Source organism: Diorhabda sublineata, chromosome 7 (assembly GCF_026230105.1).
Source record: "Diorhabda sublineata isolate icDioSubl1.1 chromosome 7, icDioSubl1.1, whole genome shotgun sequence".
NCBI lineage: Eukaryota > Metazoa > Arthropoda > Insecta > Coleoptera > Chrysomelidae > Diorhabda > Diorhabda sublineata.
The window spans coordinates 10761544-10776499 of NC_079480.1; the positions used below are offsets into that span (position 1 = coordinate 10761544).

Below are 14956 nucleotides of genomic sequence, written 5' to 3' on the forward strand. Positions count from 1 at the left end.
GTGATTTGTACTCTTTTAAGGACATGAGCCATTCCAATGGTTATGATCTAAAAATTTGTGAATTTTTGACCAAATAAATATGTTCGAAAATATTTACACGACCAAACTAAAGTGACTCTTTCTCGATTGTTGAATAATTCATTTCTGCGGAATTCAGTGTTCTACTAGCATAGTAAATAGAATGATTAGTTTGAGATAGAATATGGCATATTTAGAAGCGTCAGTGGTTAATTCGAAAGGCTTACAGAAATCGAGATACGCTAGGACTGGTTCCGAAATTAAAATGTTTTTACAAGTATTGAAGCAATTATTAAATTCTTCCGTGTGTTTAATTATATGATCTGTCTTTAGACATATCGTCATTGGTTTCGTAATTTGAGCAAAATTTTTTATAAACTTTCTATAATAAACTAATAGTCTTAGAAAAGATTTGATGTCTTTAGCGGTTTTTGGGATAGGGAAATTTTGAATGGCTTTGATTTTATTTGGATTAGGTTTTATCCCTTGAGGGGTTACAACGTGACCTAGATACTCGAATTCCTTGCGAAGAAACTCGCACTTGTCTAGTTGCATCTTAGCTCTGCGTGGCGTGATTTAGAAAATACAAATTTTAAATTTTGTATGTATTTCTGAAGTCTAGTACTGAATATGATGATGTCGTCCATGTATACCATGCATGTTTTGTTTTGGATGTGATTAAGAATTTTATTTACATCTCTTTGAAATGTAGAAGGGGCATTTTTAAGACCGAGAGGCATTCTAAGGTTATCGTAATGTCCCGTTGAACGCTGTTTTTTCTATAGAAAATTCTTGCCAAGTCGAAGGTAGTAAAATACTGGGCTCGACCTAATTTATCCAATGTATCGGATATATTGAGAAGCAAATAACTATTATTATTTGTCTTTTCATTAATTTTTCGATAATCAACTGCCAGTCTCTATTTTTGGATGTTTGGTGCGTCTATTTTCTTCTTAACAATCCATATTGAGAAACTCCAAGGGGGGCAGGACGGTCTAATTATGTATTTATCTAACATCTTGAATTTGTCTTTTAATTTCCTGTGAACGTATAGGCCAGGATTAAATAAAAGTTATGTGCATTAAATTCAAGATTTTTTGTCTATTCGTTATTTTTTTAAATAATAAAAACACCAAGAAATCGGTATTTTTTCGTTTTGTGCTGAACCTATGCAAGACTCGCCTTTGTTTATATTGGCAATATTATAGAGAATTGAAAAATCTTCAAAATAAACTTTTATGAATTAATTTTCGATAATTTGTTACGTTGCTTAAATAATTCAACCGGAAGGAGAAAATTTTCAATTTTTTAAATTGTTTATAATTTGTTTAATTTTGAAAATAAAAGATTCTTATTTACTGAAAACCGAGATCTCAATGCTTTAAAGATGGGCCTTGTAGCCCCAATAGTTTTTGCAAAATGGCAATTTGGAAAGTCGCGTTGTTTAACAAGAAGGCGTTGTTTTTTTCCAACCATAATTTTGTCACGTAATTTCGTAAATGCCCTGACCTAGAAGGGTTATCTGTAAGATTTAGTGTGAACTGATACCTGGTTTTAAAAATAAATCAGAATATTTCTTACATAGTGAAATAATTTTTCTTTTTTTTTCTCTATTCATGTGATTTGTACGAATTGATTTAGTAATATTGTCATTAGGTTTTACAAAATTAGTTTCGTCAAAATCGTTAGCAAAACTTTCAAATTTAAAAAGTTCATAATGTGAATATTTAAATTGAATAACTTGAATTGCATTTCGTAATGTTATCGTTATCGAATTATTTGTGTGATTTTCAATTTGTATTGGGGCAAAACCGTTCCTCGCTGTAGATAAAATTTGTGGAACTATTATATTTTCTATTTTTCGAGCGTCCACGATAATATCCCCATTATCTATATTTACGGGTAATTTCTTTATCGTTTTTCCTCCGGGGTCTATTGAAAAAGAAAACTCAATATCGTTTGCTTTTCTATACTTAGAAGGTAAGCTTAGGTGAGGAACTAGTACTTCTTGATCAGCTAGATCTATATTCATCCACATACCTATTAAATCTTTAATACCGAGAATTCCATCAAAATAATTGTGAAAATCATATAGTATGAAATCGATTCGATAGTTTTTATTTTTTACTTCAGGAAATGCAGGAACAACCGCTCGATACCTAACGTTTTTACTTCCAAGAATAGTAGAAATAGTAGTATCAAAATGATAAATTGTATCTGGAAAATATTTTTCGGCAATAGAAGGTCTTATTGATTTAGAGCTAATTTTGGGACTTGAAATTTCTATATATGGTAGCGGATTAAGTGAAAGTATATTTATTTCTATGTTTTCACTTTCGATGGGCCGGCTACTTGAAAATTCTCATCGGGATTAGCCTCATCGTTTGTGAAGTTTTCGTCAAATTCTACTATTCATATTCATCATATCGATTGTCGTGATTATAGTTTTAATTAGCACATTGATTTAAGTATAACTCCTCAGAAACGAAGTTTGGTTTAACATTTGGATTTAACCTAAAAAATCTATTATTATTACTATTGTAGGTTTTCGAGTAGGTTCAGTATAATAACGTGATATCGTGGGCATCGGTTCAGGTGTTGGTAATTGATTTTGTGGAATTTGGTTGGGTTTGTATACATTTTTGGAAACGCCGAATATTTGTCGATTGGTAGAATATCTTTTATTTTGTGGTTTATATTGAATAGGTATTGACTGATTCGGCCAACTCTCTCTATTTTGTACGAGATTTTGTTGATACTATTGACGATTGCTATAAGCATTCGGGTAATTGTTAACAGGTCTGTTATTTGGTACAAAATTTAGATACGTATTAGGATTTTATTAAAATTTTGATTGGCCCTTGATTATTTTTATCGTTTGAAGAACCGTACAGTCTTTAAAAATTTTCGAATTTGGCCACATAGGCCAACGCGTCTTCTGAAGAGTGTGGCTTTCGTAAATGCATATTATTTTTCAAAGCGCTGTCGCATCCTGCAATATACGTATTTAACGCGGTTTTATTGTATTGATTTATTTGACAATTTTCACTTCCAAAATCAATTAGATGCTCGATTTTAAATGGTTTAGCTCTGATCAACTCTTTCACAAGACAATTTGAATCCCTTCTATCAGCAAAACAGGCCGTTTTTAATTTTGGGCAAGTATTTAATTCAACTCTGTTACCGGCCATGAAGGTTGCTCTACCTTCTAATTCTTCTTGAATACATTCTATAGTGTGTAAATTTAATTCTGCATCATTATAAATTCTATATGACTATAAATGCTCACATCTTGTGATAAATTTATTCAAATATTCACTTTCGCCGTTAAAAGATTGAATATTTGATCATTTGGATTTGAAAAGGTCCCAATTCATTGTAGGGGCCATTTTGTTAGTACCAGTTTGCTCTACGTTATTTTCATCTAAAGAAATATTATTAAACATTGAACTATATTTTTTTTATTCACTCATCAATTGATAATTTCTTTTTATTAATTATATATATTTTTTTACTTGAAACTTGATAATTAATACTATCTTTCCGAAATCCAGTGAAACGTGGGAAAGGCAAGAAGAGGACTAAAGAACTGGCTTTTAAAATCTTCTCCCTCAGTTGATTTCCTGTTGTCTCCAATGTTCACCACTAAAGGCTACTGCACGATTGCACGATAATTGCTAGTCTAATATTGTTCGTTGAACTCGCACTTCAAACGTTGAAACGTTAAAATCGTGAAGTCACTAAACTATTTTGTTATGCATTGTATGTCCGTAAACGTTTTAGTAATTTCTAATTTCCACGACTTGCGCGATTTTATAGTCATTTGTTGTCAAAAAAATATATTTATTAAAGCAATTACAAATTTATTGTTAGAGATCTGAACAGAGAATTAATTATAAAGAAGAATTTACAAGGAATAAGATTTCTTTACATTCGTTGTTATATAAGAATGTCTGAGAATGTATAATATTTCTGCTGTGCTTTTAATTTTTTTTGATAAGCCGCGTTTGTAACTTTCAAGCCTTTTTTATTAAAGCTTGGTATGTCATATCGATTATCTACTGTATAATCAGATATATCAAATTTTAAAATGTTAGTAGCAATAATATTTTTATAAACGTCATCAGTTTCAATTTCATAAATAAAGTTGTCAGTATCTGAGTACATTTATTTAACATTGTAGTATCCAACTTTTAGAAGCATAAAATTCGGAGGCCTGCAATTAAATTTTTAACACCATATCGACCTTAGTGAGAATTAGATCAATAAACGACATACAAGTCTTATATTTTTCATTGTCTTACCAAACACTGCATTATTTGACAATTTGAAAGTATTCTCAAAAACGCTAGTGGCTGCAGTTCTAAGACGAGTGTTAAGTGTTACATTTTGTATACTTTAACATACAGTCCTATGTGTACCTTGGCATGGTATAATACCACGCTGGATCAAGTCCATTTGTCTCTAGTGATGTCTCTTTAATGTTTTCCATGACGTCAGCTAGTAAAAGTATATCAGTTTTCAAATTTACCTCGCCTTATTCTTTTAAAGTTTTGATTCCAAAACATTTCCACACATTTTGAGCCATCATTATTTGAAATATTTGAATAGGTCAATAAAAGTTTTCAATGGGGGGTAAACCAAATCATTTAATTTCTCAAAGTTATTCACGTAATAGTATAGAAAAACTCCTCTTCTAGTTATAATTATGAACGTTCCTTACTTAAGTAGTCCTAAATTTTGAAAATTACTGAAATTGCCACTTCATTAAGATTGGTCCCCAAAAATCTATCAATCTAAATTTAATTATAGTCTCAGCATCGTGCACAGTAATCGAGTTTTTTCTTAATTTATCGGTCCTTTATTCGTCCTTGCTTCGCCAGCTTTTTTACAAGAAAATGACTATCATATCCTGAATAATTATCAAGCGGTATGGGTATAACAGAAATTTTCGAAAGTTGCAGATTGCAGCTTTGATGTGCATATCCACGAAATCCTCCAGTAAAATGTGAATGGTCTTGTTCTTTGGCCGTCTTTCGGCTGAAAACTTTTCTCACAAATGTGACAAATATTTCTATCGACAGTAACATTTGTATCTATAATACTTGTTGGTGTAATATTTTTTATTTCAGATGCAACAAAATTTGCAATGGTTTAAAGTTGGTCGGATAACTATGACAAACAATTTAGACCTATATGGCTTTTGAAATAAGAAAGCGAATCGTCAAAAAAACATTTTAAATAGTAGCCTACACAGAATACTCTATGATGTTGGTATTTAACCGTGGTTTTAGATCTTCTTCCATCACATTTTTCTAGAATTGCTTCAAAATCAGCATACCCAATAAACAGAGCTTTTTGTTTATAAGTAAAATTTTTAAACTCGAGAGCATCATATTTAGGAAACGCAATTCTATAGTCACTAATTTTATTACATACTTTTGTTAGTTCAATCAGCTTTTCATGCAATGCAAAATAATTTAAACATCTGTCACAAACATATTTTTTAAGTTCATTTTTATTAACTTGCGATTTAATAAGACACGATGAATCTTTTGTCGAACAGTAATGATATTTAATTTCAACATTTTTACTACCATACTGTGAAGGAGCCTCATAATCATTCATTTTTGGAAAGTATGTATTTTGAATTAATAATAAATTTAAATATTTTTCCACTTTGATTTTAGTAAGTTTTGCATGTATAGAATGTAGATTTTTAAGATTTTATCAACTCTAAAATGAACACACTGGTTTTTCAAAATTTCAATCACCATTAATCAATGGGATAAGTTTTTCATGAGTTATCCTAAATGATCAATAATAACGTGATATTTCTTTTCACATACACATCACATGGTGTCACCTTACTACAGATGAATCGATGAATTGTAACATATTTTATATTTTAGTGGGGGTACACACATCCAAGTTATAGAAATTGATAAGTTACAAATCCTTACGAAACAACAACTACAGTTTCCAACCAATTCAACAAATCTACTAGAAGATAATTCAATATATAACATGTTATAAGTTAAGTGCTGGAATATGATAAGGTGACAACCGGAATCCGCTGACGCCGCAGTCGATATTTACACTATATATAAGTACACCCTACATAATTGTAATTGTTTGCTTGTTATTCAATGCTGTTATAGAGTAATAAAGTCACAGCGTTCATTTCCTTTTTCTAAAAAGAACTCCAAAAAAACCAAAACCTTCACTGGCGCAGTCAGTGGGATTTTTCAAAAAATTTCGCGAGTAGTTTCTTTGTTTCTACGACTAATCAGAGAAATTCGAACTTTAGTGGTATTAAACTCGGATTCGAAGGCATATCGAGTCAAGTGTTAAATACTACCAAAATGTGAAAGTGTTTTCAAGAAGTAAAAACGGAAAAACAGTTAATTCTAGTTCTGGGGGAAGATCTAAAATGGTGGACAGTTTGAAAAAAGCCATGAGCATGATTAAAGAGGAAGAGACTTTTCTTTAGCCCGCCCAACGTTCTACTAATTTGAATAATAATAAGGAATAATTCGTACTTCGTTTCAACAAACTCAAAAATAAATCCAAATTCTATTCAACGCACATCTCTTTCGCCACCGTGACTAAATTTTCATTCAAATTTCACACAGCCTCCAACGTATCAAAACTCAGTACCTTCGTTCACCCGAAGCTACAACAACTAAATAGGCCTACTTATAACTCCTTTAATAGAAACCCCAGTAATCACTTCGTACAACGTCAACCTTATTTCCAAAAATTCAATAATAATTCTGTATTACAACAAAGAAATCCCCACCAATACGATAATCATCATCCTTCTCAAAATCAATATAAACCCGATCCGATGAACACTTCATCGGGAAATACCTTCTTGAAACAAAAATATGATCCAAAATACACAACTCATGAATTATTTAACCAAGAGTTTAATCATATTCCACTTGAAAATTTATTCGAACCAGAGCAACCTGACTATTTTCATCTTCAAGAAACTCAATATTCTTATTATGGTTATAATTCACAAAAAACATGTAATTAAATAGAAATGACAATGTAAATTTTTGTCCGGCCCTGACTTATGAAGGTGGAGATAATTAAATGCATTAAAAACAAATCATCCAATGATCGTATTCCATGAAATTGATTCTAGGTTCTTAATAGATACCAGTATCACGAGAAGCTTGATAAATCCTGGCACAGCACATCGTTTTATAAAAATTTTATTTTCAAACAGAAATTTAATATGGTGTATAGTACGTATAGTAGTAAGGTACTAATATTCCAGTTTTCAATATTTTCATAGTGGAACAAAAATATAAATTTCATCTTTACAAATTTAGCGAGAATTTTGAAGTAATAATAGAAGTAGATTTATTCGAGGAATTAAAAGCCACTGTAAATGTTACACACGAAATTTGTCTATTCCTTAAGTTACTTTACCTACCATTTTTCAGCCAGATAAAAATAAAAAGCGATATCATTCAACAGTCTGGCATCTCCTAAAATCAACATATTAGACAATCAACATGTTAAACCCCCCGACAAATTACCAAAACCAATCGATGAACATGTTGATGACGCTACGACACAACACTCGAACGCTGACGACTCAGGAAATAAAGGAATTCTCATAATTGACGATATAATTAATAATAAAACACACCAAATTTTTATAAAAATTAGTATCAAATTAAACTTGGAAAAATAAAAAAAGTCACTGTTAAAATTCCTGAAAATGATTCAAATCAACTTTTTTTTTCAAATTTTTAATAGAGTATACTGATGTTCATATTTAATTTACTAAAGATAAGCTCTATGAAGCATTCCCTTATGTATAATCACAATATTTTAATGAAACTGGACCCAAATTGATAAAGTGTAGTAAACAAGTAAATACGGTCACCAACGTGGAAGAACAATTGATTTTAATAAGGAACTATCATGAAAGTAAAACCAACCATAGGGGAGAATATCATTTTTCAGCCAGATAAAAATAAAAAGCGATATCATCCAATAGAAAATTATAGTATTGTTAAACCCGGTGAGTTCAAAAATTTGTTAAATTGCTTTTAACACTAAACAATGGAGTAGGTATTTTATAATATCAAAATTTTGGTAGTGGTATCGAAATACCCAAAGCTCTAGTCACTGTCCGTAATAATTATGCTATAACTACTATAACAAACATAAATGAAATGCTGGAAATTTTAGAAAATCTTTATATAGAACCAGTACATTTAGCTCCGATTAACTGTGTAGAGAAAATGGATACCGATGAAATAATGCCCTATCATTATTATCAAATGCAAAGAGAAAATTTGAAAAATATATCACTTCACCACTGTAACTTTAAAGGAAAAGACTCTGTCAAGAAATTACTCTTTGAATATAGGGCATCCTTTGTTGGGAAGGCACTCCTTCAACTTTTACTAATCAATTGAAACATAAAATCAATCTCAAAAACGACTTTCCTGTTTGGATAGTACCGATGAAATAATGCCCTATCATTATTATCAAATGCAAAGAGAAAATTTGAAAAATATATCACTTCACCACTGTAACTTTAAAGGAAAAGACTCTGTCAAGAAATTACTCTTTGAATATAGGGCATCCTTTGTTGGGAAGGCACTCCTTCAACTTTTACTAATCAATTGAAACATAAAATCAATCTCAAAAACGACTTTCCTGTTTGGATAGTACCGATGAAATAATGCCCTATCATTATTATCAAATGCAAAGAGAAAATTTGAAAAATATATCACTTCACCACTGTAACTTTAAAGGAAAAGACTCTGTCAAGAAATTACTCTTTGAATATAGGGCATCCTTTGTTGGGAAGGCACTCCTTCAACTTTTACTAATCAATTGAAACATAAAATCAATCTCAAAAACGACTTTCCTGTTTGGATAGTACCGATGAAATAATGCCCTATCATTATTATCAAATGCAAAGAGAAAATTTGAAAAATATATCACTTCACCACTGTAACTTTAAAGGAAAAGACTCTGTCAAGAAATACTCTTTGAATATAGGGCATCCTTTGTTGGGAAGGCACTCCTTCAACTTTTACTAATCAATTGAAACATAAAATCAAACTCAAAAACGACTTTCCTGTTTGGATAGTACCTAAAGCTCTTAACGTACCCTATACCCCTTATCATAGATTTTCCAAATAAATTAGGTGAAGCAACTTATGTTTCTACAATAGATTTTTGTTTAGGTTTTCATCAAATTCAGGTATGCGAAGAAGCATATCAAAAACCACCCTTAGCCACACTGACGAAGTGCACTACGAATGCAAAAATTCAAAAGAATATCTTTTGGTTTGAAAAATGCCACCTCCACATTTCAAAGAATAATGAATTCAGCTTTGCTAGGTTTACAATACCAAATTTGTGCTGTTTTTCTTGATGATATATTAATATACAGTACGCCACTACAGGAACATATTAAAAGATTGAAAAAGTCATTTGAAAGACTCAGACAAAGTGACTTGAAAGTACAATTGAATAAGTTGGAATTTGTACAAAATATATAATAATTAGGTCACGTTATCACTTTAGATGGTTTTAACGAAAAAATTTCTGCGATAAAAAATTTTCCAACACCTCCAAATATGGAAGATATCAAAAGCTTTTTAGGCTTTCTCGGTTATTATAGGCGATTCCTTCAAGACTTTGCAAAATTTAGTAAATCTCAAAAAGGGAGCTAATATCATACACAACGACGAATTTATCAATTGTTTTAACTCATATATCCTGACTTTAATAAACCTTTTGTGTTGAGGACCGATGCGCGTATTTTCGCTATTGGAACTATATTATGAAAAGTATCCCATGAAACACCAGTTGCGTATGCATCGATAACACTCAACGAAAATGAAACTAGATACTCCACTATTGAAAAGGAACTTTTAGCTATGGTTTGTGCATGAAAACATTTCTGTCCTTATTTGTATGGCCTCTCCTTCATAATTTACACAGCCAACAAACCTTCACTTGGCTCTTCAGTCGCCAGGAACCCAATTCAAAATGAGTCAGATGACGTCTACTTATCGAAAAGTATGACTTCAAAATCAAATACCAATGCAAACTGTTTATCACGCGTAGAGATAAATGCTTTAGAGAATAAGTCAATCAGAATTTTTTGATGTAAGTGAAGATTACGAAGAATTACCTTCCGACAGACTAGCCCCTCCTAAAATCATTATATTAGACAACAAACAGGTTAAACCCCCCGAAAAATTACCAAAACCAATCGATGAACATTTTGATGACGCTACGACACAACACTCGAACGTTGACTCTAGAGGGAAATAAACGATGCTGTAGAGCTCTTAAAAAAATTATTATTGGAAAAATTTAAATCAACAGTAACTAATTTTATCAATGCCTGTAATATTTGACAATGATCTAAATATGCTGGAAAAACCCCCATATGCACTGCTTATATACAGAAACCGTTATCAAGCTATTTCAGATTGTACACATAGACGTATTTACTTCCGATAAAAAATTATATTTGACTCTCAGATGCTTTTTCAAAATCCGCACAAGCAATTTTTATCGAAAGCAATGCCGCTGTTATCATTAGTAAAGCTTTAATCGAACATTTTGCAACTTTCAGTGTTCCACAAACTTTAGTTCCACTTGAAGGAACCGATTTAAGAATCAAACAGTAAAATATATACAGGTCCTCCATAAAATTAACGTACACTTCTCGACCCCAGCTCATCATGAGTCTAACTCAATAGCTGAACGCTTACATTCGACGCTGATCGAATAATTACGCATACTTAAAGAAATTTATCCAGATGATGAGAACAATTTAATGGATTTTGCTATACTAGACTATAATAGTACTATATGCAGCTCAAGAAACTTTACACCATTTGAACTTACTTTTGGAGATACTAACACACGAAGTCCTAACGAAATATTTGAGTCGCATTCGTTATATAATGACTACGCTGAAAAGCATAAAGAAAAACTAAAACATATATATGAAAAGATACGTAAAACACTGACTGACAAGAGGAAGAAAGTAAATACGAAACGTAACGAACAAGGTAAAGATAACCCTGAATTTAAGTTAAACCAAATCATTTATAACCAAAACCCTAGACGGCAAAATAAAAAAGAGAAAGTTTTCCTAAATAACCGCAAAATTATCTAGAAATCTTGTCGAAAGTACTAGAGAGTCAAACAAAAACAAAAGAGGAATTGTACATATCAAAGAACTAAAAAAGCCTCCTGCAATTACAGGTTCCTCATCAGGTTCACCAGCACCCAATAAAACTTCCTATAATTTCAAAAGTTAAATAACAATTCTGGAATCCTACACGCAAATTAAAACCGACCATTGGACATTACACCAATACAAAAACATTAAAAATTCATTTATCACAAGGCGGAACATTATAGATTCCGCATTTAATTTGTAAATTCCTATCACATAATCAATATACTTGAAAATAGAATAAACACACAATTGATACAGCTCAACCCTCTAGTGAAACTTAAGCGTAAAAGATCTATTTCAGTCTGCTATTAAATTTACAGCTAAAAACCTCGATCAAAACGATGCGGAAAGATTTAACAATGAGATGTTATCTCCTTCAACTAATCAAGAGAAATTCAAAACGTTACTTAAAGAACAAATCACCTTACTACAAAAAACAAACAATAATTTTGAGAGAAATACTCAAGTACTCGCCGATAATCAAATAATTCTTAACGCCATTATAACAAAAATGCAGAAAATGATAAGGAATCTTACACTGGAAAAAATCGAAACAAACCATTATTTTACAATTCAAACTATTGTATCCCAAATTACTACTAGTTTTTTATTAATCCATCATCCATACAAATAGAAGTTGCTGTTACTTGCTGTTACTTTTTCTAAATCAAATACCTTCCATACTTCCATAGCTGATCCAATTGAATTGCTTTCAAACATTGTAATAATCATTAAGCAGCTTAACAAAAATAGATTTCCATTCGAGCCAATTTTAGAAAATAATCTATTATTTGAGAAAACTATTAAAATTAAGAACTACAGCAGAGTTAATAAAATAGTATTCATTCTAGAAATACCAAGAGTTAACTTAAACGATCATATTTATTATCATTCCTATAAAACAATAATTCCGCAATCAAAATACCTGCTATCCTCTGAGCACGAATAAGAATTTTTGAATACCGGATACCAAGAAGTATCAAGAAATATCACGAAGGGGCACCAAATTCCAATCAAGATCACCGAACCTCAAATTCGAAAAGTGAGGAAAAATCAGTGGGTAGATATTACCCAATATATCGTAGCAATATAAAAGTGAGGGAAAATAATAAACAATAGTCCTCTTCAAGGAAGTTATTTACTAGAACTAGCAATAACTGTGCAAATTGAAGACATATTACTAAAAACTTTCGAAGATTAATCTAAAAAAACAGTTTATGGCACTTTGGACTGGAGAAATCTAAAATGGAAAATATTAAACCAGTACCAGTACATTTTGAGAATATTAGTATTTACTCAATTTTATCAAATATTTTTGGAATTCTGATAATTGTTCACATAAGTTTTAAGTACTACCCATGTAGCGAAAAAGAAGAAGGAGCCATTCAAGAGAAACCCTTCGATTCTTGAACATTAGTCGTCTAACTCTGGTTCAAACCCCATAGTTCTCCACTAAGGCCAGAGGAGTTGAGTTCTTGAATATGTTGAGCTGACAACCGGATCCGCTGACGCCGCAGTCGAGATTTAAACTTTATATAGACCTTACATAATTATAATTGTTTGCTCTTTATACAATGTAATTGTAGAGTTTTAAAGTCACTACGTAAATTTTCGTCTTTTAAGAACAACTGCAAGAAAACCAAAACCTTGTATCATTATATAAAATCTACTAGCACAATTTTGTAAGTGGTGAAGCCACCTTTAAATCTGAGCGAGTACATCGAATAAAAAAAATGAGTATGCAGATGATGAGAAAAGGGAAAATGTAAAATAACTGAAAAAAGAATGTAAGAGAAAAAATAAAATATAATAAAATAAACTAAGAATGATGAAATATTGAAAACACAGAAAAAAATCAAAGATATAAAGATGATAAAATAAAGTTAAAAAAAGCAATGAATCAGCTTATCTAATTAAACACTAACAATATTGTACAATCAATTGTAAGCTAACAAATTCATGTACGGAGTATTAACAAGCGGTAATTGAAAGAAAAAACTAACAATACATAAATAAAATGAGAAGCTACTCACAATTTAAATTGTACATCTCTGAAGTTTAAAGTAAAAGTTCACAATCAATCTTTGTGATATTTGTTGTTTCATATTTTATTATTCCACCAGTAAGGATTTGTGGGCTCCTATATAGATTCGTTCGATAAAATCTATTACTATTAACAAGTTCTTACATTTCTTAATGAAAAATTTGGTGAAGAATGACAAAAACTTAATGTTAACAGCAGTTACTGAGGTATGTTACTTGAGAAAGTAACATACACTTTGCTTATCAGCCTTGTAACATACTTCTTTAACATGGACTAAATATTTCTTTAAAAAAAAAGACATGTGGTATACATGTGAAAACTATGACTGAATAGATTTCCAGGCAAATAATCACAAATTATAATTATTTGGCTGACCTTTTTTAACATCAATTTCGAGGCTTTGCGACTTTAAGGTTTCCAATGCAATTTTGAAAAAAATTAAAGATAATATTTATGTTTTTCTATTCTATCATTCTCTATAACACATTCCAATTTCACCTGAAAACGGACTGGATAATTCGTTTTATATCGGCAGGATTGAAGATCTTTTCTAATCAAAACTACACAAGTTCCATTCATCATCTATTTCAAAATAATGATGGTATGGTGAAATTTTTGAAGAGTGGGATATATAGCCATAATATATAATAACTACAGCATGTGATATTAGTAAAAAATGTAAGGATAGAAATGAATTTTGTAGTCATGCGAAATAAACCTGAACTCATACGTAACATGAGAAAAGTTAATTTTGATTTCTTAAATTTCACAATCCTAAATATTCCGTTTCAATAGGCAACTGTAAAATTTTCTCCTATCGATTGTCTTTATGATTTCTAAATAAGAAACGGTTAATGAATTTTCCTGTAAGCACATTCTTTGCTGCACTTTCCACAGTAATAATTTTCCGACGTTCCAATACACACATTTCCTACTATCCTAGTTTCTCGATACAATTTTACCTCATTTAATCTCATGAATAAACGTCCAAACAATCACTGCAATAAGAATGACTCTATTTTTAGAAATACACTTTGAATCGATCAAGCTCTCCGCTTACCTAGTAAATGTAGAGTCAGCACTTCCTGGTGAACATGGTGTCGAGCTCGTCGCTTCCATATTTTTGCTCCGGAAAAAAAGCACATTGTCACCCGAAACATCTCATCGCGCGTACCGTAATAAATTTTTCTAACCAAACCCGTAGTTCTATTAGTCGTTTCAGCTGCTCATAGGACTGAAATCGGAATTCGGAAAATCCATTCGATATTAAACTGGCATACTATATGGAACATGCGCCATGAGGCTATACCGATTTTTGTTACCATTATTATATCGTTTGTTTTTGTTTCGCCCTCACCTATACAACAGTTTTATAGTTGATTGTTGCCAGGTATGATATTCTGACGTCTCGCAACGATTTTGGCTATAGTATATTGCGGTTTTCACTCTGCCAACAGAAATGATCCAGTTTGTTCAGAAAATATGTTCTGATAAATTAACGTTTAGGAGTGCTGCATGAAAAGATTTAATTTGTTTTTAATGAATTCATTACTAGGATGTTTATCCTACGATGTAGCATATAACATATATATTGTTTTTTGAAAACTGCTCGGCATTAGATTAGAATATATCTACTCGTATCTGTT

At 31.1% G+C, this 14956-nt stretch overlaps 1 protein-coding gene across 2 annotated transcripts in view; it reads right to left on the reverse strand.

Annotated features, from left to right (window-relative positions):
* Window positions 1–14578, reverse strand: part of LOC130446339 (ecdysone-induced protein 78C) — a 167722-nt gene extending 153144 nt beyond the window's left edge. Inside the window, exon 1 of one of the 2 annotated variants that reach the window (XM_056782538.1) lies at window positions 14371–14578. In XM_056782538.1, coding sequence (XP_056638516.1) covers window positions 14371–14429 — 59 coding nt within the window. In that variant the 5' untranslated portion in view covers window positions 14430–14578. The remainder of the gene's footprint in view (window positions 1–14370) is intronic. The other variant, XM_056782537.1, reaches the window with a different exon arrangement.
* Between the last annotated feature and the right edge of the window lie 378 nt (window positions 14579–14956).